This window comes from Lissotriton vulgaris, chromosome 9, assembly GCF_964263255.1.
Source record: "Lissotriton vulgaris chromosome 9, aLisVul1.2, whole genome shotgun sequence".
Taxonomy (NCBI): Eukaryota; Metazoa; Chordata; class Amphibia; order Caudata; family Salamandridae; genus Lissotriton; species Lissotriton vulgaris.
In genome coordinates this window covers 676935370-676949018 of record NC_141697.1, presented here as the reverse complement: position 1 = coordinate 676949018, position 13649 = coordinate 676935370, and the positions used below count along the sequence as shown (strand labels likewise).

General features: G+C 46.8%; 1 protein-coding gene across 1 annotated transcript in view; it reads right to left on the bottom strand.

Annotated features, from left to right (window-relative positions):
- LOC147692092 (uncharacterized) overlaps positions 1 to 13264 on the bottom strand; it is a 321826-nt gene extending 308562 nt beyond the window's left edge. Inside the window, exon 1 of the mRNA XM_086939494.1 lies at positions 12916 to 13264. Within this exon, the coding sequence (XP_086795620.1) occupies positions 12916 to 13264 (349 nt within the window). The remainder of the gene's footprint in view (positions 1 to 12915) is intronic.
- Between the last annotated feature and the right edge of the window lie 385 nt (positions 13265 to 13649).

Sequence of the window (13649 nt, the reverse complement as noted above, 5' to 3'; positions counted from 1 at the left end):
CTGTCATATAACACGCGTTTCACGAGAAGGCTTCGGTTATGGAGTATTGGAAGTTAGGTAACTTGCACATAGTTGGATGGTTGCTGTGGGTGTTTCACACAGCTAATAATCTGTGGCATGCTCTCTTGTGTCACTCTTCTAACTCTGAATTTTAGATTGCTGTTATGTATATATATGTATGATATGACCCGTAGTTTAGTTTAGCTCAACATTTTTCTCCATTGCTTCTAACTTGGTTTGTTTGGATTCCTGTTGGTTTTTGGACATTGTACGAATGAGGTTCACCCAAAGGTGTTTTATTCCTGTCCACATGCTGCAGAAACCATCGGAATGAATGCACATTCTGAACTTTTTAGAAATCCTTCTTTTTTGTGCTCATCTTTATGAGGAAGGGTTGTACAAACATGTCTCTTTAGACACTGAGGTTGTTCCTAATTACCTTCCCTTTAATTCTGTTTGCATATCCTTTTTCCTCTGAAGAAGGGCAAATGAACGCCTGAAATGCATTGGAGTTGGGGCATTAATTGAGCTGTCCAATAATTTTGAAAGAAAGGGTACTGTGATATAATGACATTGTGGATCAAAAATCACAAGGGCTCTACCCATGTGTTCGATGAACTTAACATATCTGGGTGGAAATTACTTGTGTTGAAATAAAAAATGAAATATTTGTAATCACTGAAGAAGTTGTGTTAAGCAAGGATAATTTTGGGATTTGTTTCCTAGCCATGTGCCCTGCAAGCCTGGGTACCAGACTTAGATACTGGAAAGTTCCTGAGCAGAGGACACATTGCAGCAAAACCACAAATGTTGGTTAAACAGCTATATATGTGTTTTACTATATAAACTAACTGTTTAAGCATGAAGGTTCCATGAGTGCAAGTAAGGAACTCATATATTGAAAGCACACGCTTTAGCACACAAACGCTTTAATGGCACTGCGGAAAAGGCCATGCACTTATTTGCGTCTTAGGCTGAAGGTGTACTTAGCATGATACTTCTCCTGGAGACCCATAATTCTGCTCCCTGGGCTAATGCAGAGGAGAAAATGGCTGAATATTGTAGAAATGAAATGTGGGTTTGCAAACAATTCCCATAACATTGAAACTACATTATTCTTTTTTATTTCTGCTCGGAGTTTCCTGAGAGAGGAGTCATTGAAAATGTATAAAAATTGCCATTTACAAAAATTGAAAAAATTGAATTCAATCAACTGGTTTGAGATATTATAAGATATGTGTTGGCTTATACTTAAGTATTTGACTTGTTTCCTTTTATTGTTTTTAAGCACAGGATTACAGACAAACAATGTGTGTTAACTTCCTATCCATGGGTTTTCGGCAGGGTGGGGAAGAGATAGAAAACCCATGGATAGGAAGGTACCACATATTGGGAAAACCAACAGCTCTGCATTCACATTATAAAGGTATTCCCTTTTGGCTCTTCCAATGCTTGATGTCCTCGTAGAGTGCTTGAGTCCAGAGTGAGCACGAGGACTACATCCAGCACTGCTTGTACTCTGAAAGTCAGCGTACTACACTCTTGCAGAAGTTGCAGTTTATGGGCCAATCATGTGTCTGCACTCCCTGCAGGATCTGACTTCCTCGTTCGTGCTCCCTTGGTCCCCTACATTTACCAAGTATTTCGGTCTCTTGCTATATTCACTCACTGCCCCTCGGGAGCTTACAAGGGCGCAGCTGTCATCGGTGTGAAAGACGCAGGGGTGAGAGCGTCCCTCTGCCTCACAAGTATGGCTATCGTTTGCTTACCAATTGGAAGGTCACGGGACAGAAATTACCTTCTTCGCATTCAGGCTCATTCTACGTCACCGGCGCCTTTAAATCCAGAGGACCGGGCGTCTGCTATAGTGGTCTTTAGCCCTCTCTCCCATGATGTACCCGCCCCGACCCCGCACTGCTTCAAACCCCTGCACTCCCCAGATCAGGTGCGCGAACCCTTCTTTAATGCCCCCCAGATATCTGGACTCTCTCTCAGAGCACAGTATGCCGGTGCCCTTTCACATCTGACCTCAAATGGCTGAGCCTGCTCCCTCTCCCAAACATTCACAAGGACCCCGCCCCTCGCTCTCAGAATCTATTCCATACTTGTCACAGCCAGAGCAGCGCTGGATTACATTATCGAGTTACTCCAAACTGCACTTTTCCAAGGGCCTCGTTGAGACTGGTATTATTTCTGACTAGAAACTATGGGCCTTATTTATGAAGCACTTGCGCCGCCGGTGCGCCACTTTTAAAATGGGAAAAAGTGACGCACCGGCGGCGCAAGGCCTTTATAAATAAGGCCCTATATTTATCGGCATACAACCTACTACTGGTTTATATAAAGAATTATTAACTGTTTTGGTCTCATGCGCGAGATTGATCATAGCTAGGGCATGGATATCTACGAACCCACCTCATGTATGCGAATGATGGTGGTCATTGGTGAGTGAAATTTATGTCATGGAATCCTCCCTAGCTAGAACTAGAGGGGTTCAGTCGCTTAAGAAACTGGATAAAATCTGGGGAACTTTTTTCTCAAATTAACATTATTGCTTTTTTCTTCTCTCTCTTGCTGTTTTTCTTTTCTTTATTTTTTTTTACATAGTGTGTTTTACTGTTTACTAATGATTTAGTCTGCAGAAAAATGTAATATTATGTTTCTAGAAATATTATGTACAGTGTATTTTTTTATGTAAAAAAATGTATCTAAGTTTAGGTGACTTGTGTTGTCAATAAAAATTAAAGGAAAAAAAAACGATATTTATCCAAAATTGCTTCTATTTTTCTCTTCATGTACTAGCCAATTATTTTGGTATTCCTATACTTTTACATCTTTTGATTCTTGTTGCTGGTATGTGTATTTTCTTAATTGATTATCAAATAAAGCTTTTCAAACACACAAAAAAGAAGGGATTTTTATCCACATACGAACATAACATTCGATACGCCCCTATGAGCGATGTTTTTATCCCCACCTGCAGAGATCAGCCCGAGCCAACCCACTTTCGGCTGGATTTGGACATGTCGCATTCCAAGAGCACACCCTTAATACCCTGTACCATGACCCACAAACAACGGAACTCGCTTTGCCAAAGCCCAGTCAGTGCCCTCTCTCTTGCTCACCAGGACACTGCACTCCTATTGCCAGGGCTACCAGGCACTCTTTCACATGCCCTCATACACCAGCACTCCCAGTGCTGGAACTCATCCAGTGCCCCCTCCCATTCCCCACAGGCGGCTGCCCTCAGAGCCAAGTTGTGTCCTGCGAACCCTTGTAAGCTCTCTGGATATCTGCACTCGCAGCACATGGGTGCAATGCCACGTACCCTTCACAGACCCTGCGGCAGAACCCCTTGTGGGCCCTGTAAGTGGGTGAGCTGTCGCTGCTGGGGCCGCAGGGAAGCCTGGAGCTGTGCACCGTGTGCACGGCTCTCCTTTTCCATGCACCACCGAGAAGCGGGATCAAGGGTTTCGGTGAATCAGTGCATATGTGAATGGAGTAGGAACACTGAAGAGTGATGCACGGAAGGATTGGGTGTATTTGCAGTGCTGTGTTTGGACCTCAGTACTAGAACAGGAAGCCATGTTGAAGGTCGTGGTAAAGGGACTAAGTATGTGCATCAAATTTGCAATATAAGGTTCTAGAAGGTGAGAACAGAGGTACTTTGCCGGGGCTGCAGTAAGGACGTGTGCTTTGGATCAGGGCTGAGATAGATTGATAGGAGCTGTGTGCGGGTCTCTGCTGAAATATCAGCGAAGTGCACGAACGGAGTGCATTGGAGTTGCAGTGTGTGGGTAACAACTCTGAAGTAGCAGAAGAGGTACACAGGAGCTGGATAAGAATACAATCCATTGGTAATCCATTTCTAAGGATACCAACCATTAGATTAGAGCAATGCAAGTTGTCAAATCTTTCCTACAGCATGACCTAAACAAAGTAATGCAAGTCTTGGCCCTATTCTGATTCCAATACAGAAACTCTATTTTACACAACATGCCCAAAACACATATTGCATCCGTCTATAACGTACTGCATGCTGCTGCTTGTCTGATCTCAGGGGTTGGCATTTCTGAGCACATTACCAGGACAGACTAGGCTCCCAACATCGCCACAGGACAGACTCTACTAAGGCTCCCAACATCGCCACAGGACAGACTCTACTAAGGCTCCCAACATCTCCGCAGGACAGACTCTACTAAGGCTCCCAACATCTCTGCAGGACAGACTCTACTAAGGCTCCCAACATCTCCGCAGGACATACTCTACTAAGGCTCCCAACATCTAAGGACATACTTTACTAAGGCTCCCAACATCTCCGCAGGACAGACTCTACTAAGGCTCCCAACATCTCCGCAGGACAGACTCTACTAAGGCTTCCAACATCCCAGGACACTCTACTAAGGCTCCCAACATCTCCGCAGGACAGACTCTACTAAGGCTTCCAACATCCCAGGACACTCTACTAAGGCTCCCAACATCTCCGCAGGACAGACTCTACATCTCCGCAGGACAGACTCTACTAAGGCTCCCAACATCTAAGGACAGACTCTACTAAGGCTCCCAACATCTCAGCAGGACAGACTCTACTAAGGCTCCCAAAATCTAAGGACAGACTCTACTAAGGCTCCCAACATCCAAGGACAGACTCTACTAAGGCTCCCAACATCTCAGCAGGACAGACTCTACTAAGGCTCCCAACATCTAAGGACAGACTCTACTAAGGCTTCCAACATCTCAACAGGACAGACTCTACTAAGGCTAGTAACATCTCTGCAGGACAGACTCTACTAAGGCTCCCAACATCTCCACAGGACAGACTCTACTAAGGCTCCCAACATCTCTGCAGGACAGACTCTACTAAGGCTTCCAACATCCCAGGACACTCTACTAAGGCTCCCAACATCTCCGCAGGACAGACTCTACTAAGGCTCCCAACATCTCTGCAGGACAGACTCTACATCTCCGCAGGACAGACTCTACTAAGGCTCTCAACATCTCAGCCGGACAAACTCTACTAAGGCTCCGAACATCTCCGCAGGACAGACTCTACATCTCCGCAGGACAGACTCTACTAAGGCTCTCAACATCTCAGCCGGACAGACTCTACTAAGGCTCCGAACATCTCCGCAGGACAGACTCTACATCTCCGCAGGACAGACTCTACTAAGGCTCTCAACATCTCCGCAGGACAGACTCACCCAAATTCACACGCATGGTTTTGTTAAACAGAATTCCAAGTTTTACGAAATTCCGCACAATTTTATTTTTTCACTTACAGAATATTGTGGAGACCGCTATTCAATCCATAATGAGTCATCGTTATTTTTGCAATTATTCTTGTTGCGCTACAGATATAGAATTTCCCTGTCCGGATTTATCAATAGGTAAATTTGACTCTAGTGCCCACTTAAAATATGGCTTCCTTCTCCATTTTTTTCCACTCTGTCGAGTTAGGTTAATCTATGCGCTACACACCATCGTCTATGTCTATCAAGTGACATTTTACTTGGGAGCCATTGGCGATATTTCTTTGGAGAATTTGGTCCTCTTTTTACCTCTCTTCAATTTGTGGTCCTCTCTCTATGTTCGCACACAGGTCAGCTGCATTCACTTATCGAATTATGTAGGGTATATAAACAGCGGTTTAAAGAGCATTAAAACGCCATTGTTCGTGGAAGGAGCATAGAACCCCCGTGTCCCGTCGCCGGAATTTTGGAGCCCTGTTGATATCAATTGGGTAAGTTTTGGAGAAATCCCTAATGCGGCACGTTTAATCTAGTCACTCTTTAGTTGACTCGCAATCTCTAAGTGAACAGTGGGCAACATAACTTCCCTACTATATTTTCTCTATCTTACAGACAGGGAGTTATTTTAAACCATCTGAAATCGACCGCTTTTGAGCACAAGCAAAAAGGTAACCATCAGTCCTTCTTCTCCTGGAGGTATTAAGTTAAGAAGTTGCTACTCGTTAACTATATTATATAGAAGTTGATGCCAGAATTCTTTCCATCCATTTTTTAGGCAATCATCGCCATTAATTATCCCCACATCAGGAGGATTATATCTTTCCGGTTTCACATAAATACGCATTATTGTGGCCATTACTTTTAACTCCGGTCGGCGGGTCTAAACGAACTCCTACTCCTTAATCAAGGTACCTTCATCCTTTAAAGTGAAAATGTTTATTTTATAAAAAAAATGTATCTTTACCAACTGTTTAGTTAAAGTAAAACATCAAAAATTGAAAGATCCGGGGGAGGAGCCTAGCTCGCAGCCGCGATGGCCGCCTGACTCCTCGGCTCCGCCGACCCTGCTGCCATCCTCCCGGTTTCCGCGATATCCTGTCTTTCAATGCTGCACTGAGCTACGACAGCGGAACCGGGAGGCAAACCCGGTCACGCCGATGTGTTTCTCTTCCTGATCCCGGCAGTGGAAGCCACGGGACGCCTTCACGCCGATCAGCACAACCCGGGTCTTTGTCTCGCGAAAGCGGCCGGCCCCGTCTACAGAGACGGCGGCCATTACAGCTCGGACAGGACCGACGGCAGATTCCTGTCAGCAGCGCCTGTACCCCTGCACTTGGCACTGGTACTCCCGATCCTGGACACCGCTGCTGTCGGAGCTACAAAGTATCGGCTCCTCGGTTCCTAGACGACTTCCCCGCAACATTGTTTCCCCGGAGCTTTCTTCGAGCGCCATCTTGCTGCCTGCTCTCGGCTTTTGCAGCTGCGAGCCCAGGGCTGCTGGTGGGACGCGGGCATCGGCCCGACCCACTCCACAACAGCGACGGGATGGATTCTGCTGCCCCTGTGCCCCTACACCGCTTCCACCGTGTCTCGACCTGGCAAGACACGGGAGGGCTCGCCGAGAGTGAGGGTGAACGACCAGCCGGTCTACCTATTGTTTGCCATCCTAGAGACTTGGAAGGGGTAACGTCCCTGCCTTTTGAGGCGCCCCTGCATCTCGGTGACATCCTGAGCGCTCTAGACGACCTCAGGTTCGACATGCGGGCTGTGGCTAGTGAATTTGGGGCTCGGGTGAACGCCACACCGCCTGAGGCCCCCCAGTCTGTCTGTGTGCAGGATGCTGCGCCACACCCTGCAGCTGCCATCTTTGGCCACCTCACTATTGTCGCCATCAGCCCGCTGCGGTCGCGAGACCCAGTTATTGCTGGAATGCTGGTGGAGACACCCCTGAAGAAACGCACGCTTTCTGGAGAAATGGCCCGGCTTGGGAGACGCCGCGAGACGTTACGCCTGAAGACTGCCTCGGGGGCTACTGACGGACCTCCGTATCCCATCCTGAAGCGATCATTGCCGCCTGAACTAGCTGCTTCTGGAGACCTGTTGCCTTGCTGTGGATCGTCTGCCATGACTGCGGACAACGCTACTGCGTCCGAGATGGACTTTGGCGATCGTTCCTTCACCCAGCTGTGGTCCCTTTGTTTGTCTCCACCTCCTAAGAGGTCTGTAGTACAGTTGGACTGCACCGTGGCACCGCACCGTAGGGGACAGGGTTGAGGAAGCACCCTCCTACATCAGGACTGTCTCTCTTCTGCTGCTGGGACGTTGATGGACTGCCGGGGACTTGAATAGTGGTATTGTACTGGTCTTGGGGTCGGGGTTAGGGCGGCCAGGGAGCCTTATGCTACTCGAATTGGACATACTTAATTGGCCCTCCTCCGGTCTTATGTGAATTGTATTTCTTTTCCTCTTCCTTTCTCTTTTCTTTCTTCTTCTCATTTTTCTCTTCTCTTACTACATTTCGGGTTTTTGGGGAGATAAAACACTCTGCTAGGGGGGGGGTAGGCCGTAGCCTCTGCGTGTGTAGGGTGGGGGGGTACATTTTAGTTCGGGTTTATTTCTATGGTGCCTTTTGTTATTATTTGCTTTTTCCTTCTAGGCCGTGATAGGCAGACTGGGGGATGGGTGGTAGCGCGGGGTCAATTGGGGTGCTGCATCCTCTCTTGGGGGGTGCATGCTGTGTGGCCATCCTCTGGCTGGGACTTGAGTGTTGCTAGCCGCACTGACTGATAAGGATGTCTGTTTTTGGGTTCCACCTACATGGTCCTAGTTTTCTTTTCTTAGCTTGTATACGTGCGGAGTAATAAGACCTGATCTTAATTGTCGCGATGAAAACCTTAAAATTAACCTTCACTGATTCTGTGACACGGTGGATATGGTAATTACAGTGTGCCCCCTTTAATGCTTGCCTATAACGAGAGATATCACTGTGTCGCCGTAAAGTTGCATTGATGCTCAACTGTTATCGTGGCCGGCCGGAAGGTTGTAGGCCCGTATTTGTTCTGATCTGATGCTCAATAAAGGTTTTCAAAAAAAAAAAAAAAAAAAAATTGAAAGATCCAATAAATCGAAAGATCCTATAATTTTTTTAGGAAATATAGAAATTTAAAATCAACACTCGAGACCAACTAATTACATCAGTGTTTACGGAATATCCATCTGCGAACCTCAATTAAAATAGGTAAAACACCAATTCGGTCCTTTTATTAAATATTGGCTGTGAAGAAATCATAGACTAGGCTATAATAATAATCAATGTTTATGTATTGTGTTTTTTTATGGTTTAGAATATCTTCATCACATAAACTAAGAAAAGATACTCGCTGTACATACAAACCAGATTGCGTCATCGATTTGCATTAATATATTTCGTGTTTTTAAAGTAAGTGACCTTATCTATCGTACAAATATATTGTACACTAGTATTTAGGTCCCGCTATGATAACCTCTTGATAACTGCTACCATCTAGAGTGTTCTCTATTTTTCATCGTTAACGCCAATTATATGATCAATTAGAGAGATATAAATATCAGAATCCTCGCATTAGCCATCCGATGTAAGAACCCTTTAACCTCCAATATTTGGGAATGGTCAATTCAATACTATAAGACATCTTCTTCTCTTTTTGACTATTACTACAGATAATAAAGTATGAGTTTAAATGATCTACCACAGTCGCTTATTTTTGATGACCATTAAGGCAAGGAAATGAAATCCTCAAAAGTAATATTGTAATATTAAAAAGTTTGGTCACAACAAAATGGAAAGTCTGAGACTACTAGAATAACATTGGATTGTTTTAAAGTGTCCTTATGTTACATAATAAGAGTGATGCAATATTGTACATAATGTTTCTTTTTATGGCATTTTCCTCTTTTAGATACTATTGTGGCTGCTCCAGAAGAAGGCGCTGGTTCGCCGAAACGCGCGTAGAGATTAATTTAGCCACATTTTTCTCTTAATAATTGTGTTTATTTTATGTAACCTTTATTTTGTTGGATTATTTGCCTCTTTTTAACAGTGTTGTTGTGTATTCTTGATCTATTGAGTCACATGTGTTAAATATAATTTGTGAATGTGTATTATTACTTCAATGTGTTTTAAAAATTTGTGAATAAAATTGAACTCTCCCTTTTTACAAAAAACCAATGTTTTAGCTCAGTTCATTTCGACCACTTATTACGCTCTGTTGCCTAGATTGATACATATCAATTTATTTGCTTTTCCCTGGTCTAGGAACTCTATTTCCATGCACTCAGGGGGTCCTTGATAAATATTTACGCATCTACTAAGGCTCCCAACATCTCTGCAGGACAGACTCTACTAAGGCTCCCAACATCTCTGCAGGACAGACTCTACTAAGGCTCCCAACATCTCCGCAGGACAGACTCTACTAAGGCTCCCAACATCTCTGCAGGACAGACTCTACTAAGGCTTCCAACATCCCAGGACACTCTACTAAGGCTCCCAACATCTCCGCTGGACAGACTCTACTAAGGCTCCCAACATCTCTGCAGGACAGACTCTACATCTCCGCAGGACAGACTCTACTAAGGCTCTCAACATCTCAGCCGGACAGACTCTACTAAGGCTCCGAACATCTCCGCAGGACAGACTCTACATCTCCGCAGGACAGACTCTACTAAGGCTCTCAACATCTCAGCCGGACAGACTCTACTAAGGCTCCGAACATCTCCGCAGGACAGACTCTACATCTCCGCAGGACAGACTCTACTAAGGCTCTCAACATCTCAGCCGGACAGACTCTACTAAGGCTCCGAACATCTCCGCAGGACAGACTCTACATCTCCGCAGGACAGACTCTACTAAGGCTCCCAACATCTCTGCAGGACAGACTCTACTAAGGCTCCCAACATCTCTGCAGGACAGACTCTACAAAGGCTTCCAACATCTCTGCAGGACAGACTCTACTAAGGCTCCCAACATCTCCGCAGGACAGATTCTACTAAGGGTCCTAACATCTCCGCAGGACAGACCCTACTAAGGCTCCCAACATCTCAGGACACTCTACTAAGGCTCCCAACATCTCCGCAGGACAGACTCTAGGCTCCCAACATCTCCGCAGGACAGACTCTACTAAGGCTCCCAACATCTCCGCAGGACAGACTCTACTAAGGCTCCCAACATCTAAGGACAGACTCTACTAAGGCTTCCAACATCTCAACAGGACAGATTCTACTAAGGCTCCCAACATCTCCGCAGGACAGACTCTACTAAGGCTCCCAAAATCTAAGGACAGACTCTACTAAGGCTCCCAACATCTAAGGACAGACTCTACTAAGGCTCCCAACATCTCAGCAGGACAGACTCTACTAAGGCTCCCAACATCTAAGGACAGACTCTACTAAGGCTTCCAACATCTCAACAGGACAGACTCTACTAAGGCTCCCAACATCTCAGCAGGACAGACTCTACTACGGCTCCGAACATCTAAGGACAGACTCTACTAAGGCTCCCAGCATCACCGCAGGACAGACTCTACTAAGGCTCCCAACATCTCAGCAGGACAAACTCTACGAAGGCTCCCAACATCTCATGACAGACTCTACTAAGGCTTCCAACATCTCAACAGGACAGACTCTACTAAGGCTCCCAACATCTCAGCAGGACAGACTCTACTAAGGCTCCCAACATCTCAGCAGGACAGACTCTACTACGGCTCCCAACATCTAAGGACAGACTCTACTAAGGCTCCCAACATCTCAGCAGGACAGACTCTACTAAGGCTCCCAACATCTAAGGACAGACTCTACTAAGGCACCCAACATCTCAGCAGGACAGACTCTACTAAGGCTTCCAACATCTCAGCAGGACAGACTCTACTAAGGCTCCCAACATCCAAGGACAGACTCTACTAAGGCTCCCAACATCTAAGGACAGACTCTACTAAGGCTCCCAACATCTCCGCAGGACAGACTCTACTAAGGCTCCCAACATCTCCGCAGGACATACTCTACTAAGGCTCCCAACTTCTCAGCAGGACAGACTCTACTAAGGCTCCCAACATCAAAGGACAGACTCTACTGAGGCTTCCAACATCTCAACAGGACAGAATCTACTAAGGCTCCCAACATCTCCACAGGACAGACTCTATGCTAAGGAGCCCAACATTTCCGCAGGATAGACTCTACTAAGGCTCCCAACATCTCTGAAGGACAGACTCTACTAAGGCTCCTTGCATCTCCGCACGTCAGACTCTGCTAAGGCTCCCAACATCTCCGCAGGACAGACTTTACTAAGGCTCCCAACATCTCCGTAGGACAGACTCTACTAAGGCTCCTTGCATCTCCGCACGTCAGACTCTGCTAAGGCTCCCAACATCTCCGCAGGACAGACTCTCTACTAAGGCTCCCGATATCTTCGCAGGACAGACTTTACTAAGGCTCCCAGCATCTAAGGACAGACTCTACTAAGGCTCCCAACATCTAAGGACAGACTCTACTAAGGCTCCCAACATCTAAGGACAGACTCTACTAAGGCTCCCAATATCTCCGCAGGACAGACTTTACTAAGGCTCCCAGCATCACCGCAGGACAGACTCTACTACGGCTCCCAACATCTAAGGACAGACTCTACTAAGGCTTCCAACATCTCAACAGGACAAACTCTACGAAGGCTGCCAACACCTCAGGACACTCTACTAAGACTCCCAACATCTCCACAGGATAGACTCTACTAAGGCTCTCAACATCTCTGCAGGACAGACTCTACTAAGGCTCCTAACCTCTCCGCAGGACAGACTCTCTACTAAAGGAAATACTCATGCCCAACAAAAACATTCCTTAAACCATTTCTTCTCTGCATGTGTGCCCAAGGTTTGAAACTCACTCACACCTGCCATCTACATTCCCTCGTCTCTACCCACTTTCAGAAATGAATGAAACCCTTCTTTTTTAACCTCCATTTTATGCCCAGCACATGGTATACGTGCGTCCCTGGAATGTGGTCCCAGTTGTGTACACGCCTTCTCCTCCTCATAGGCCCCTTTCTTGAGATCTTTGCCATTCCTCCGAAGCCCCTCTGTGTCTGAAGCCTCGTCATTCCTTGTTTATGATCTTTTCACCAGATAAGCACACCTGGAGGCCTTCCATCTTGAGATACTAAGACTGCCACGGGGTCTCGATCACACCCATGTACTGACTGATTGTCTTGTGATACTTATGTTTCCTATCTATGCCTGCTAATTACATCCCCGTTGCTCTTAGCTATTATACTTTTGGGCTCCGTTCATGCTTTGCAAAAATTCAGAGAAATAAAATAAATAAATGATTGAGGTGAGGAGAGTGGTGCGTGGATCTCTGTATCGGAATATCATAGGAGGCGAGGCGTTGGTTTAAGGTGGGTTGGCAACGATGTGTGTGCATCATTCCCACCGTAGAAAGAGAAATATAGGGCAGGTTGTGGTGTAGTGGCAGAGGGTGTGTGCGTCGCTTTTCTAGTGGCCCGGGAGAAGGAGGGCAGGGTTGAGAGGGGTCGGTAGAGCTGGTGGAGTGATGGCTGGTGGATTGTCAGCGCCGCACGGAGCTGGCAGTGTAGGGATAACTGAAGTCCCTGCAGAACAGTACCCGTTACAGAAGGGTGTCTTACTTGGTATTTTCGGCGGCCTGAACCGGGTGCAGTGGATCCATGAATACTCCTGTCGGCCCGCCCTGGCGCTGGCAGTGCCCGCAGTGGTGCCCTGGGGCTCCTCGTCCAGATTTCGGCCTTGCCTGGCGCCCGAGTTGCCTGAACTCTCCGCAGCCAGGATAGAGCGGATGGAAAAGTCCGCCAGCCGTGTGGGTGTGTTGGAGGCCGGGATCACGTAGGGGGCGAACTTGAAGCCGTATCCAGCCTGGACAAGAAAGGCAGGCAGTGCCTCGTTCGGGACAAGGGGCCACAAGTCGAGGGCACCGAAGGGGCAGCTCTGGGGCAAGCCGAGCACCTGGAAGGCAGCCATGGCTCGGGATCAATACAGCCCGGTGGGGGCGCTTGGCAGAGCACAGTACCACCTCTGCAGTTTCACCTCTGCCTACACGGCCTCGCTTAAGAGCGCTGAGTACAGAAAGCAGGCGAGAGGCCGGCTTAGAGAGGCCTTAGCGCGGACCAATGGCGGAGCAGGCCCTTGATTCCAGAGATAACATCTGACATCAGGTACCTGGCAGCAGGTGAAGTAGAAATAACCATATTATGGGTTTGATTGAAAGCCTATTATGTTAAGTTAATTGGTGTTTGTGAAGCTGTGCTACCACCCGTGGGCCCGGCCGTCTCTGAAACTTTTGGAGGTCAAGGTGCAGGCTGCTGCCCTAGTTCAAATGGTGCTCAGTGTACGCCACGTTGAAGAA